Source organism: Rhinoderma darwinii, chromosome 1, assembly GCF_050947455.1.
Source record: "Rhinoderma darwinii isolate aRhiDar2 chromosome 1, aRhiDar2.hap1, whole genome shotgun sequence".
In the NCBI taxonomy this organism is placed as follows: Eukaryota; Metazoa; Chordata; class Amphibia; order Anura; family Rhinodermatidae; genus Rhinoderma; species Rhinoderma darwinii.
The window spans coordinates 266,288,522-266,303,788 of NC_134687.1; the positions used below are offsets into that span (position 1 = coordinate 266,288,522).

General features: G+C 42.6%; 1 protein-coding gene across 9 annotated transcripts in view; it reads right to left on the bottom strand.

Annotated features, from left to right (window-relative positions):
* Positions 1-15,267, bottom strand: part of ADGRL3 (adhesion G protein-coupled receptor L3) — a 2,099,109-nt gene that overhangs the window by 1,365,425 nt on the left and 718,417 nt on the right. For all 9 annotated transcript variants that reach the window (XM_075863876.1, XM_075863871.1, XM_075863866.1 and 6 more), the window contains exon 9: positions 15,010-15,113. In XM_075863876.1, coding sequence (XP_075719991.1) covers positions 15,010-15,113 — 104 coding nt within the window. The remainder of the gene's footprint in view (positions 1-15,009; positions 15,114-15,267) is intronic.

Sequence of the window (15,267 nt, forward strand, 5' to 3'; positions counted from 1 at the left end):
AAATACCTGTGCACCCAAGTGACCTCCCCGATGATCACTTAGGCGCGGAAGTTCTTCCGGCTGCTTATTCTTATGCCCAGGACAGTTGTTCACTTGATGCTTGTCATCCCCACAGTAAAAGCAGAGACCATTCTTCCTGCGGAGCTCTCTACGTTGTTGGGGGGACACGGAGGCCCCGAGTTGCATAGTTTCATCCGAGTTTTCCGTGGAAGAATGAAGCAACGGAACCTCGGGAGCCATCATGGGGGAGTCAGAGGAGAAAGCACAAAAACGTTCAAGTCGTCGTTCCCTGAGACGTCGGTCAAGTCGTACCGCTAAAGCCATAACCTGATCTAGGGAGTCAGCAAAGGGATAGCTAACTAGCATGTCTCTCAGTGCGTTCGACAGACCCAATCTAAACTGGCACCTCAAGGCAGGGTCATTCCACCGAGAAGCTACACACCCCTTCCTAAAGTCAGAACAATTCTACTCTACAGGTCTCTTACCCTGACGTAAGGTCACCAGCTGACACTCGGCAAAGGCAGTCTTGTCAGTCTCGTCATAAATGAGCCCGAGAGCAGAAAAGAAAAGATCAACGGAGGAAAGTTCAGGCGCGCGTCAGGAGCCAAGGAGAAGGCCCATTCTTGGGGCCCGTCCTGGAGCCGGGACGTAATTATACCAAACCGCTGGCTCTCAGAACCTGAGGAGTGGGGCTTTAAGCGAAAATAGAGCCTACAACTCTCCCGAAAGGAGAAAAAAGTATTCCGGTCCCCTGAGAACCGGTCAGGCAACTTGAGGTGGGGTTCAAGAGGTGAGGTGGGGGGCACTACCAGGGAAGCATCACGCAGATTGTCCCTCTGAGCCAGGGCCTGGACCTGTAGGGAGAGGCCCTGTATCTGCTGAGCCAGGGTCTCAAGGGGGTCCATAGAAGTGTCAGGGACCAGGGTAGACTAGGTATATGGGCCTGTGATTATGTAATGACAGGGTAGGGAGACAGACAGGTGAGCCCTAATCTACCCGCCACTCAGTCCCTGCCTACTTGCAACGACCCGTCCTAAGCGACAGGGTACAACTGGGCGACGGTCCCTACGCTCAGTAAGTGCAAGACAGACAAAACAGACAAGGGTACACAGAAGCTAGGGAAACGGGGCAGCTGCCCACAGAGACACCGTGAGCAACAAGAGTAGTGAACGAGCCGAGTCAAACCAGGAGAGAGCGAGGTACAAAACGCTGAGCAGGAGAGTAGGCAGAAAGCCAAGGTCAATAATAAGCAGAGGATGAGTAGTACAAGCAGCAGCAGCAAGCCAGGAAACAAGCATAGAAGAATCATAGGCAAAGGAGGAACAGGAAAGGCAGGTATAAATAGACAGTGGGCGGGAACTACCTCCGTCTGGCCAGGCTGTGATAGGCTCTTCCACTCCTAAGCCTGCCATCCTGAGTGGTGGAAGATGGAGTCAGTCTCACAGACATAGGAGCAGGTGCAGACTGATTGCCCAGGGGCGTTGACACAGAAGCTGTGTCTGGCAAATCCTTTACAGCCTCTGTCTGCGGGGGGCCCCCGCCCCGATGGGCGGCACGGGTATCGTCATGCCCAATGTCACCGCTAGCAGCCGCTATGAAGAAGGCGGCTGCTGAGTCGCCGGGCCCGGGCGCTTCTGAAACAAGCAGGGGAAGGGAGCCAACACAGCGCCCCCTTCCACCTGATGGAGTGATGCGCCCTGCGCAATGGCCCGGGTTGCACACCACTAAGGCCGGCCCAGCATACACCCACCCCCGAGTTCTGCAGGAATTAAGTCCCGTGACAGACTCTTATTTCTAATATTCAAGAATTCTATCATGACAGGGTCTGTTACACTGGCGCAGAGCAAATGTGGTGCCAATATTCAAAAAGGGGTCAAAAAGTGATCCCGGAAACAATAGGCCTAGAGATTAACCTCCATTGTTGGTAAAATATTTGAAGATTTTATAAGAGACGTTATCTTGGAGTATCTCAATGAAAATAAACATATAACACAGTATCAGCATGGGTTTATGAGGGATCAATCCTGTCAAACTAATCTCATCAGCATCTTTGAGGAGGTAAGTTCTAGACAGCACCTGGGTATGGCTGTGGATGTGGTGTACCTAGACTTTGCAAAAAGTATTTGATACTGTGCCGCATAAAAGGTTGATACATAAAATAAAAATGTTAGCAACTGGCTCAGTGATAAAAAACAGAATGTGATTATTAATGGTAGATCCTCAGAGTGGGTCACAGTTACCAGTGGTTTTTTCAGATGACGGTAAATTATGCATTTTATTTTGAAAATCAAGGTCCCAGAGTCTGGAGGAAGAGTGGAGAGGCATCAATCCAAGTTGCTTGCAGTCCAGTGTGAAGTTTCCACAGTCAGTGATGGTTTGGGGAGCCATGTCATCTGCTGGTGTTGCTCCACTGTGTTATATCAAGTCCAGAGTCAACGCAGCCATCTAGCAGGACATTTTCGAGCACATCATGCTTCCCTCTGCTGACAAGCTTTATGGAGATGCTGATTTCATTTTCCAGCAGGACTTGGCACCTGCCCACACTGCCAAAAGTACCAATACCTGTTTTAATAACCACAGTATCACTGTGCTTGATTGGCCAGCAAACTCGCCTGATCCTACACTTCATAGAGAATCTATGGGGTATTGTCAAGAGGAAGATGAGAGACATCAGACCCAACAATGCCGACGAGCTGAAGGCCGCTATCAAAGCAATCTAGGCTGCCATAATATCTCAGCAGTGCCACAGGCTGATCGCAGTGCCACAGGATGATCACCTCCATACCACGCCGCATTGATGCAGTAATTCATGCAAAAGGAGCCCCGACCAAGTATTGAGTGCATATACTGTACATGCTTTTCAGTAGGCCTACATTTCGGTATTAACTCCTTAACGACATCCAACATATGGGTACATCGTTGTCGTTAGGTACTTAACGCAATCCAACATATGGGCACGTTGGAGTGTTAAGTGGTTGCTGTGTCTAAGCAGCAGGCCATCTTTACATCTTTACACGTGGCCCAGGGAGGGTGGCCCAGGGGGGGGTGGCGCCTACCACCGCATCGGCGATCGCTGTGATTGGTCGGTCAGTTCAAACCGGTCAATCGCGGCTTTTTGCGGCTATAACCTATCACTAGGACGACACCAATGCCTGCCATGTACTTGTAGGGCAGTAGTGATGGTGCCACCCCCCATCGCTACCATTGGTCGGTCTGCATAGACCGACCAATCGTAGCCATGGCGGGCGTTTCAAGCACCCTGAACCAGCTCTGCCCACCTCATTCCGGTTAGGAATGGTGGGCAGAGTTGGTGTGTGTCTGTGAACCGAATACTTAGGCTGGATTCACACAAGCATGTTCGGACCGTAAAGGACGGAACGTATTTCGGCCGCAAGTCCCGGACCGGGCTCCTAGCATCATAGTTTTGTACGACGCTAGGAGTCCCTGCCTCTCCATGGAACTACTGTCCCGTAATGAAAACATGATTACAGTACGGGACAGTTGTCCCACAGCGAGGCAGGGACTCCTAGCGTCGTACATAACTATGATGTTAGGAGCCCGGCTCCCTGCAGTGTGTTCGGACCGCGACTTGCGGCCGAAATACATTCCGTCCTTTATGGACCGAACATGCTCGTGCGTGTGAATCCAGCCTTACCGTTGCTGAGGCCTTCTGTGCTGCGATCGTCATCTTCTGCATCTTGCTGTGTGAACACTGATTGTGATCATCATCATCATCAACTGTGCTGCTGCTGATTTTTTTTTTTTTTTAGCAGCAGCACTAGTGATTCCTGAATTTTCCTTTTCCAGTCCAATCCCTTTATTTTTTTGGTCTATTTATACTGCACCATCTTTTTGGCTTTGTTGACGCAGGTTTTTTTGGGCCTTGTTTTATATATAAAACTGTAAAAAAGTTAAATAAAATACAGTATAGTTAGGTGTAGCTAGTACCTGCATAGGTAGGACGTTAGGGTAGCGGTAGTTTAGGGGTAGTTAGTACCTGCATAGGTAGGGTGTTAGGGTAGCGGATGCATAGGTTAGCGTCCGTTTTATAATAAAAAAAATTATATAGCATTTTAGGTAGTTTTAGCTATACATATTTTCTAAAGTTTGTGTCAATTTACTGTAGTATATTTTTTATAATACAGTTTTTTTCTAAAATATAGTGCTACATTTAGTGTCAGTGGTTACTGTAGTTTTATAGTTTTAGTCTAAATTGACTGCAGTATAATTTTTATACTACAGTTTTCTTAGCACTAATATACAGCGTTACAGATTTAGCGTCAGTTAGTGACGTACATTCAGTTTTTTTACTGAAGTTCGTTCACTACATTTTACATAGCGTATTTTTTTTTTGTTTTAGCCTAAATTTACTGCAGTAGTTTTTATACTACATTTTTTTTAGCAGATTCAAAGTCAGAAAATTTTAGTTAGTGGAGTACAGATGTTTTGTACAACACCGCAATTTACCGCATGGCAATGCCCCGGACTCGCTTTGTAGCTATTCTTACATTTTTGCATTATAATAATAATGCACAGTTACCGCCCTGTGATGACCCCACATAGTTACATACATACAGTGAAGGAAATAAGTATTTGATCCCTTGCTGATTTTGTAAGTTTGCCCACTGTCATGAATAGTCTAGAATTTTTAGGCTAGGTTAATTTTACCAGTGAGAGATAGATTATATATAAAAAAATAAATAAATCACATTGTCAAAATTATATATATTTATTTGCATTGTGCACAGAGAAATAAGTATTTGATCCCCTACCAACCATTAAGAGTTTAGCCTCCTCCAGACCAGTTACACGCTCCAAATCAACTTGGTGCCTGCATTAAAGACAGCTGTCTTAAATGGTCACCTGTATTGATTTGATTGATTTTCTGGATCTTACGGTTGTAAAAACTACAAACAAAATTATCACCCGTACACATTTTAAAAAAGTGGATAGTAATAGCTACCTAGATTATAAGAGTAGCCATTACCATAAGTGGTTAAAAAACATTCCGTATAGTCAATACAAAAGAATTCGAAAGAACTGTACATTGGATAAAGATTTTAACGATCAGAGTCGTATATTGCAAAAAAGATTTAAAGAAAAGAATTACCCACAGACACTACTTAGGGATGCATATAAAAAAACAGTAACTCTAAGTCAAGAGGATTGCCTACCTCCTAAAAACATACCATTGAATGACAATGAAATAGGGGACAAGACAGACACAAAAAAAGTAAAGGAGAAACAACAAACGAACTCCTTTTCCCTCAATTTCATAACTAAATATAATGCAGCACACAGAAATATAAAAGATATCATGAATAAACATTGGCACATTTTACATACCGACACGTTTTTAAAAAATAGCCTGCCAATAAAACCAAAAATAACTTTTAAAAGAGCAAAAACTATGAAGAATTTTCTGGCACCGAGCCGTATTGATTTTGATGGAAAACAAAAGAAGTTGCAACAAAGTACTCTGATCCCGTGTCTATATATAAAGGGGAGTTTTCAATGTAAGAAAAAAAGATGCTTATGCTGCTCTAGTATACATATTTCAGATACCTTTATATCAAATCAAACAAAAAAGATATATCAAATTGAAATACAGCTAAACTGCCTATCAAGCTATGTTATCTATCTCATGGATTGTATTTGCGGTCTTCAATATGTGGGAAGAACCACTCAACCCTTACATTGCCGACTAAACAAACACCGTTCCAATTGTAAGCAAAAATTTCTCCTGCACAGTATCTCTAAACACTGTACTCTATCTCATAATAGAGATTTCAAGTGTTTCAATATTACACCTATTGAACATATAAATGTAAACCGAGTGGAACGATATGATGCACTATGCAATAGGGAAATCTATTGGATTTATAAACTGAAGACCCTAAAACCTGAGGGTCTAAATGAAATTAGTGAGATTATAATTTAACAAAACGAATTTATTTCGGATCAGTTCAATGACACAAAGAACACTAAGAATTTCGTTATAGGTGACTACATATATCACTATATAGGAATCGGCAAAGACCATACCTATGAAAAAAGAAAAAATGTATAGACACAGAATTTTTCTAAACAATAAAAACTATGACTCTGTTTGAAAAGAACATTAATGTCCAGTGTAAAAAATAAAAAATCAGTACTTTTCTATGGAAACAATATAACTATAGAGTAATAAGGAAACATGAATGGTGTATATACACAGAATCCGCAGAAAAAATATTATGGCTTAAAATCTATGAATCTTTATGGTTAAATATAAAAATAGAAAATAAACATATATATATATAAAAAAGGACTTTAGAAACAACTATAAATAAAATGATACTCCATTTATATGCTAACACTTCCTTTACGGTAATCACCCTAAGGGTTAAGAATACTATGATAGTTTTTAAAATAAATTATTTTTAAAATTACCCCCCCCTTTTTTTTTTTTAAATAAATTTCCTTTTTAAACTAAGACCTTTTGATTATCAAGGTTTTTTATACAGTGGTATTTATCCGATAAAATACATGTGTATATGACATTTATATATATATAGTCACATATATGTGCATATAGATTTTATTTTGTTTGATTAGTGTTTTTATATAATGATCAGATATGTCCCTTTTATAAAATAAAATATGAAAAGTAACTATGTTTTTAACCATTACACAAACTTACATTTTTAATCGTTTTACTTATTTCAAATTGTTTTGTAATCATATGTATTATTCGATATGCAACTCTGTTTAACCTGTGTACCCGACCCGGTAGTTCTTGCCCTCACCTGACCTTTTAATCGGTTATTTAACCGACACTCCACCCTGTTACGTATCTATATTGTTACCTGAGGAAGAAACCGGTCCGGTTTTGAAACTGTTCATTGTCAAACAGTCGTGTTATATTCAATAAATCCTTTTACCACGGACTAACTTCCGACTTTGCATAAATTGGATGGTATGGATGACTACCTCGATCAATAGCGCATGGAAGACACCCGTTTTTTGCTTTTATTCCTTCACCTGTATAAAAGACTCCTGTCCACAGACTCAATTAATCAGTCTGACTCTAACAACATGGGCAAGACCAAAGAGCTTTCTAAGGATGTCAGGGACAAGATCATAGACCTGCACAAGGCTGGAATGGGCTACAAAACCATAAGTAAGACGCTGGGTGAGAAGGAGACAACTGTTGGTGCAATAGTAAGAAAATGGAAGACATACAAAATGTCTGTCAATCGACATCGATCTGGGGCTCCATGCAAAATCTCACCTCGTGGGGTATCCTTGATCCTGAGGAAGGTGAGAGCTCAGCCGAAAACTACACGGGGAGAACTTGTTAATGATCTCAAGGCAGCTGGGACCACAGTCACCAAGAAAACCATTGGTAACACATTACGCCGTAATGGATTAAAATCCTGCAGTGTCCGCAAGGTCCCCCTGCTCAAGAAGGCACATGTACAGGCCCGTCTGAAGTTTGCAAATGAACATCTGGATGATTCTGAGAGTGATTGGGAGAAGGTGCTGTGGTCAGATGAGACTAAAATTGAGCCCTTTGGCATTAACTCAACTCGCCGTGTTTGGAGGAAGAGAAATGCTGCCTATGACCCAAAGAACACCGTCCCCACTGTCAAGCATGGAGGTGGAAACATTATATTTTGGGGGTGTTTCTCTGCTAAGGGCACAGGACTACTTCACCGCATCAATGGGAGAATGGATGGAGCCATGTACCGTCAAATCCTGAGTGACAACCTCCTTCCCTCCATCAAGACATTAAAAATGGCTTGTGGCTGGGTCTTCCAGCACGACAATGACCCGAAACATACAGCCAAGGCAACAAAGGAGTGGCTCAAAAAGAAGCACATTAAGGTCATGAAGTGGCCTAGCCAGTCTCCAGACCTTAATCTCATCGAAAACTTATGGAGGGAGCTGAAGATCCGAGTTGCCAACGAAAGGCCCCAAAATCTTAATGATTAACAGATGATCTGCAAAGAGGAGTGGGCCAAAATTCCATCTAACATGTGTGCAAACCTCATCATCAACTACAAAAAACGTCTGACTGTTGTGCTTGCCAACAAGGGTTTTGCCACCAAATATTAAGTCTTGTTTGTCAAAGGGATCAAATACTTATTTCTCTGTGCACAATGCAAATAAATATATATAATTTTGACAATGTGATTTTCAGTTTTTTTGTTAATATAATCTATCTCTCACTGGTAAAATTAACCTAGCCTAAAAATTCTAGACTGTTCATGTCTTTGACAGTGGGCAAACTTACAAAATCAGCAAGGGATCAAATACTTATTTCCTTCACTGTATATATATATATATACACACATGCGGATGTAGCCATCTTTATCTTGACTCTGATAACTTGCTACAGCATGATATCACCCAACAAAAGCCATTGAAAAAGTCAAGATAAAGGATCTTGTCACTGTGTATTTCATGCGTTAAAAGTCAAGATAAAGACGGCTACATGTATGCTAACCTCACTGCTGCTCTTTGCATCTCCCCACCGGATCCCCTCAGACTACCTCAGCATACCACGTTTCATACAAGGTACTGTCGCCGGGCAGCATCAGGACATTGTATGTGACGCAGCACTCTGCTGCATATAGTCAGGACCTTGTATGAGCTGTGACATGCTGAGGGAGTCTGAGGGGACCCAGTGGGGAGAAGCAAAGACGAGCAGTGAGGTAAGTATACATACTTTTTATTTTATGGTCCAAAAGGCAGGGGGGAATTGATGGTGCTTGGCGAGCCTAAAGATGTGAGACATTTATTAAGGGCCGTTCGTCTCCTTCTCTTATTAAATGTGTTGCATAACAGAAAGCGAAAACCGGCGTATAAAATAACAGTATGAGTAAATCTTCCCCATTGTGTACAGTTTTAGCCACCTGTTTAAGAAGTACGTAGATGAACGGGAGCATGTGCAAAGGAGGGTATTCAAAGAAAATTTCTGGAATGGGTGGATTGCAGAACCAAGAAATATGATCAAACTTAGGGTATGTTCACACGCTTACTAAAAATCTTCTGAAAATACAGAGCTGTTTTCAAAGGAAAACAGCTCCTGATTTTCAGCCGTTTTTTAAGCAACTCGCGTTTTTTCCCAGTGTTTTTTGCGGCCGTTTGTGTAGCTATTTTTCTATATATGAAAAACGGCTCCAAAAATGGCTCAAGAAGCAACGTGCACTTCTTTTTCGTGGGCGTTTTTTTAACGCGGCTGTGTTGCATAGAACGTCCTGACACTGCCGGGCGTCAGGTCCTTGTATGACTGGCGCTGGAATAATGAGGAAGCTGGAGGGGAGAAGAGGAGCAAAGAGGGGAGTATAATTGTTTTCAAATTTCATTTTATTGAATTTATTTAACTATTCAGTGAGGTTGAGGGGGTAATCTTATCGGGGGGCAAGGTAGGGGCCTAGCACCTGCCTCTACCTTGCTACGACCCACAGAGTGAAATCTACGCCTGCTAGGAGCTAATGTAGATTTCAACTATAATTTATGCAAATTTTTGGCATAAATTATAATAAATTTGTCGGGCCGCAGTGGCCAGGCAACCTTTCCACAAAGCTATGCCCCTTTTCACATAAGTGACAAGGGTGGCACAAACAGGCCGAACGTTTTGGTCCCTTTTGCAATGTTTCTATGCCAGAAAGGTTAATAAATTACCCCCAAGGTATATAGTTCCAATCCTTCCATGAATATAGTGAAAAACTGATGTGGTAAGTTGGGTTTGACCATATGGGGGTGGGCGGTGGTTTTAGACTAGTAAAGAGTATCCGTGGGGAAAGGAGAAGTAAAAAAAGGGGAAAATATATATTTGCTTCTTAAATTCCCTCCCTTAATAAATAGGAATAAACAGAGGAGGGAGGGGCTGATGTGAACCAGAGGGTATACATTCACGAAGAAATTGAGGGTCTAACTAGCAATACAAGTTTCCTCTTTTTGTCCATCGATTCTTTTTTTATAATTTTTTTTTATTATGAATAATTGATTGTAAGAATTCAATTCTTCAATAGATAATAATAGACATGTTCATAGTTAGATTGTATTTGCTCTGTACTTGATTAAATAAGGATTTTTTTTTTTTTTTAAAAAGGTAGGCAATTGGCAGCTACAGTACTTCATTGCGTCTCCTTTCCATCCCCTGGATCTACACTGTAGAATAAATAAGTTGAAATTGTTGCACTTGTGTCTTTTTTAAAAATTACAATGTTACCCCAGTGAAAAAACTTTTAAACATGCAAATAAATACTAATAAGCAGCACTGCATTACATACCCATCAGCAAAAACAGTGCCTTTGAAAATAAAATATGAACCAAAACCACATCCTAGGCAATGACATGCATCGTGCTAGAAGATTGAATATGACCAAAGATGTGTTATAAAAAAGTGGAATGCACCAATAATGTTTGTATAGATCATTTGTACCTAATTATCCATATGGTTTAGGAATTAGTCAAGGCCCGGCATCCAACACATAATCACTCAGAATAATAGACCACTCAAAAAAAGGTCATACTGAAAACCTCAATTACTTTAAGGGTATGTTCACACGATGAGAGGCATTTACGTGTGAAAAGACAGACTGTTAACAGCTGCCTCGTTTCACACGTAAATGCTCCTCCTCGCATTTTGCGAGCCGTCTGAGACGCTCGTAAATCTTGAGCTGTGCTTCATTGAGTTCAATGAAGAACAGCTCAAATTACGTGGCAAAGAAGTGCCCTGCACTTCTTTGCCGAGGCAGTCCATTTACGCGTCGTCGTTTGACAGCTGTCAAACGACGACGCGTAAATTACAGGTCGTCTGCACAATACGTCGGCAAACCCATTCAAATGAATGGGCAGATGTTTGCCGACGTATTGTAGCCCTATTTTCAGGCGTAAAACGAGGCATAATACGCCTCCTTTACGCCTGAAAATAGGTCGTGTGAACCCAGCCTAAGTGTGTCTTGGATGCCGATTTTGCCACAAGTCTGGGAGATCTGCCACGGTCAACTGCAAGTGTGCAAACTCCAGAGCACTGCTACCGAGTCCTTGAGGGTGTGCCATGTAAAAATTGCCTATACTCTGTTGCACTCACTACAAACTGATTTTAAAAGTGACATCAGGATAAAAACCTTCATTAAATGGGTTTCGATGGTCATAGCAGCTGCACACTAGCCTAAGATCACTAGCACAATGTCAAGTGTCGACTGGAGTGGTGTAAAGCACACCAGCACTATGTTATGAATAACATTTCACTACATAGAAAGTCTGACTGACGAATCTGGATTTAGAGAATGCAAGGAAAGCGCTACCCACTGAAGTGCATAGTGCCTATTGTAAAATTTGGTAGAGGAAGGATAATGCCCTGGGACTATTTTTTTCAGGGTTTAAAGGATAAGCCCCTTATTTCCAGTAAAGGTTAATGTTACAGCATATAAAGATATTTTTACACAGTTGTATGCTTCTACCTCTTATGGCAACAGTTTGGGAAATGGCCATTCCTGTTTCAGCATTACTGTGCCCCACAAAGTGAGGTTCATAAAGACATAGTTTAGTGTGGAGGGATACTGAACGCTTATTTGGTTAAATGAACATAGATTCCCACAGACACACTCCAAAATCTTGTGGAAATCCTTCCCAGAAGAGGGGATGCTGTTATAACCACAAAAGGAGGCCCAACTCCATATTAACCCATTCACACCTGCCACATGGCTATATATGTTCCAACTGCTGATGCCCCGTGCAGTTGTCACGTATACAATTGTTGGCAGTCTGGAACAGAGTTTAATGAGTGAAGTGCTGCTTCATTGTGAGCAGCGTTGCACTCTCATGTCTGCCGGGGCTTTGAGAACCTGAAAATACACCCCCCACTGTAGATTGTGCCACACACAAACCCCTGTAGATAGCGCAAAACCCCCTGTAGAAAGCGCCACTTAAGCTCCCTCTAGGAGCTAAATCCCCAGCCAGCTCCTAGAGGGAGCCCCGACGTCTCTCCATCCCTGCTCTAGATAGTGCCACCCCCCCTGCAGATAGCTCCAAATCCCTGTAGATAGCAGCTCCCCCGCTGTAGATAGCATTGCACTCCCCCACTGTAGATAGCACCACCTAAACTCCCTCTAGGAGCGGAATCCCTGGTGTCAGATCGCCATGGCCGGGGATTCCGCTTCTAGAGAGAGCCCCTGACGTCACTGTCCATTTGGACAGTGACAATAGTGGCTCTCTCTATGAGCAGAATCACCGGCCGACATTCTGGCCGGGGATTCCGCTTCCAGAGAAGCCCCTGGCATCACTATCCATATATGGGCAGTGACATCAGGAGTTACTCCTGGAGCGGAATCCCCACTCTGGCAGGGGATTCTGCTTTTAGAGTTAACCCCTGACATCACTGTCCATATATATGGACATCCTCTAGGAGCGGAATCCCTGGCCAAAGGGATTCCGCTCCTACAGGGAGCTACAGTGGTGCGATCTACAGGAAGAGAGTGCCATTTTTGGGGGCTGGGTGCGCTATCTGCAGGGGGGATGTTGGTATCTACAGGAGAGATGGTGAAATTTACAGGGGGTGGCACTATCTGCAGGGGGGTCCCGCTCTCTACAGGGGGAAGGTACGATCTACATGGGGAGGTGCTATCTGCATGGGGGTCGCACTATATGCAGGTGGCAATTTGCTATATACAGGGGGGATGTTGCTATCTACAGGGGGTGGCGCTATCTGCAGGGGGGTCCCGCTCTCTACAAGGGGAAGGTACGATCTACATGGGGAGGCGCTATCTGCAAGGGGGTGGCACTATCTGCAGGTGGGGTTTTGCTATATACAGGGGGCATGTTGCTATCTACAGGGGATGGCGCTATCTGCAGGGGCTGGCACTATCTACAGGGGGAGGGTGCTATATACAGGGGTGTGGCACTATCTACATGGGCACTGTGGCATTATATGGGCACTACCTACAGGGGATACTGTGGCGCTATCTACATGGGCATTGTGTGTCACACTATGTGGGAACTGTGACACTATGTGGGCACTGTGGCACTATTTAAAGTGGCACTATCTATGTAAGCACTGGCACTATCTACAGTGGGCACTGTGGCATTATTTATAGTGGCCACTACCTATGTGGGCACTGGCACTATCTACAGTGGTCAATGTGGCACTATACACAGGGTTATTGTGTCACTATCTATATGGGCACTGTGGTGTTTTTAGGTGGCTGGGACAAAAAAACCCTAACAAATAAAATGCATCCATTTTTTTAAATATCCATGAAAAATGGATGGCAAATGGCGGTTAGACGGCTGGGAAATGGATTAAAAATTTGAGACACACTGATGCAAAACAGCCATGAAAAACTGACAGTTGATCCATTGTTAGGGCTTATTCAGACGAACGTATAATATGTTGCACGGACCTATGTTAGTCAATGGGGCCATTCAGACTGTCGTATGTCCGCTGCATAAAACTCACGACATGTCCTATATTTGCCCGTTTTTCATGCATCACGCACCCATTGAAAACCGCGAACGACACACGGACGCACTTCCGTGTGCCGCGCGTGATGCGCGCTACAGTAGTCAAAACTATGAATGAAAACAGAAAAGCACCACGTGCTTTTCCGTTTACAAATATAAAAACAGAGTGTCATAATGATGGCAGCTGCGCGAAAATCAGGCAGCCACGCATCATATGGTGATGACAAACGGAGCTTTTGCGGACCTTTTGCGCACCCAAAACGCCGCGTTTATTGTGCGCGCAAAACGCACACGCTGGTGTGAATACGGCCTTAATTGTCCTTTCTTTCATGCCATGTGAATGTAGCCTTATAGCCCTCTTCACTTTCCTCTCACAGCGATCCAGGGTGACGGAGAGAAAAGAAGACTAATTGTTACAGAGCTGTACAGTATGTATAAATATATATATATATATATATATATATATATAGATAAAATACATATAATATAGATGAATATATGAATATATATTAAAAATTCCCCCCCAGTTTTTCAATTTTTTCATATTTTTAGGACTCATGCACACGACCGTAGTGGGGTGCACGGGCCGTCATTTACGGCTCGGACAGCCGCGGGGTGTGACCTGCGGCCACCCGCAAATTACGGGCCATACATATTGTCGTGAGCATTCATTTTAACGAACCTGGACCGCAAAATGCGGCATTAATAAGACATGTTCTATCTTTTTGCGGTCCAGGCTCCCGGGCAATGCATGGACCGTGGGAGCCACGGTCGTGTGCATGGGCCTATAGAAATATATGGGACCACAATTCATCCGCAAAAACACATTCGTGTGCTTGGGGCCTTAGTGATTTGTCTGTTCATAATAGAAATAAAGTAAAAATAGTTGTGACATTCAAAGTGGTTGCAAAGATATTATTGTTTAAAGAAGTGCATATCAGAAATGGAAAATTTGACCTGGACACAAGGGCATCAATAACCCTTGGTCATTAACGGGTTAATGCCCATGGTTTTGGAATGGAATGTCCAAGAAGCTCATATAGGCGTTCAGGCGTTTACATACATTTGGCCAGATGTTGGGACTACAATATGTTTGAATGTATATGCTTTTAAAGTAATAACAGCTGCACTGTGCCAGACTGCATGTTTTCATGCACATGAGAAACATGTTAGCTCTGAAATGGCTAATGTAACAATGTAATGTGGGGGGTAGCCTGACTGTCCCCCAATGTTTGCTGTCTGGATTTCAACATGCCCAATTTTTTTCCCAGGAGAAAAGCTTTCCTTAGTATTTGGGGGACTCAGATAACTGGTATCTTATAGCCAGCATTATCCAGGACATCTATTTGTTTGAATTCACATCTACCCCCAACTATGTGAACACCTAGGCAGGAAGTATATAGTTTAAATTTATACATTTCTGTGTAATATCCAGCATGCAATTTTTACTTAATAGTGGCATTTTCATTTAAGTCTTTAATACTAGATATTATTTTCTTGCATAAATTAACCTATTGCTATATTATAAATGTCTGACTAAAAACGGGTTACCTTTTGTGCAATATGACTGATCCACGGAGATGAGCAGTTGCTTAAATCAGGTCCTTGTGAATTCCATACTCCATCTGGAGCATTGCATGTATATGTTGCCACACCTAAAAGAAAAATATGGTAAAATAAATTGCAAACATGTTACAAATGGGCCAATTAAAAATTAAATCATGGAGGAAACAATAAGATTAGGACCCAAGCCAGCTCGCTGAGGTGGATACATTTTTATCAATGTATAATAAAAACACATATTTAGTT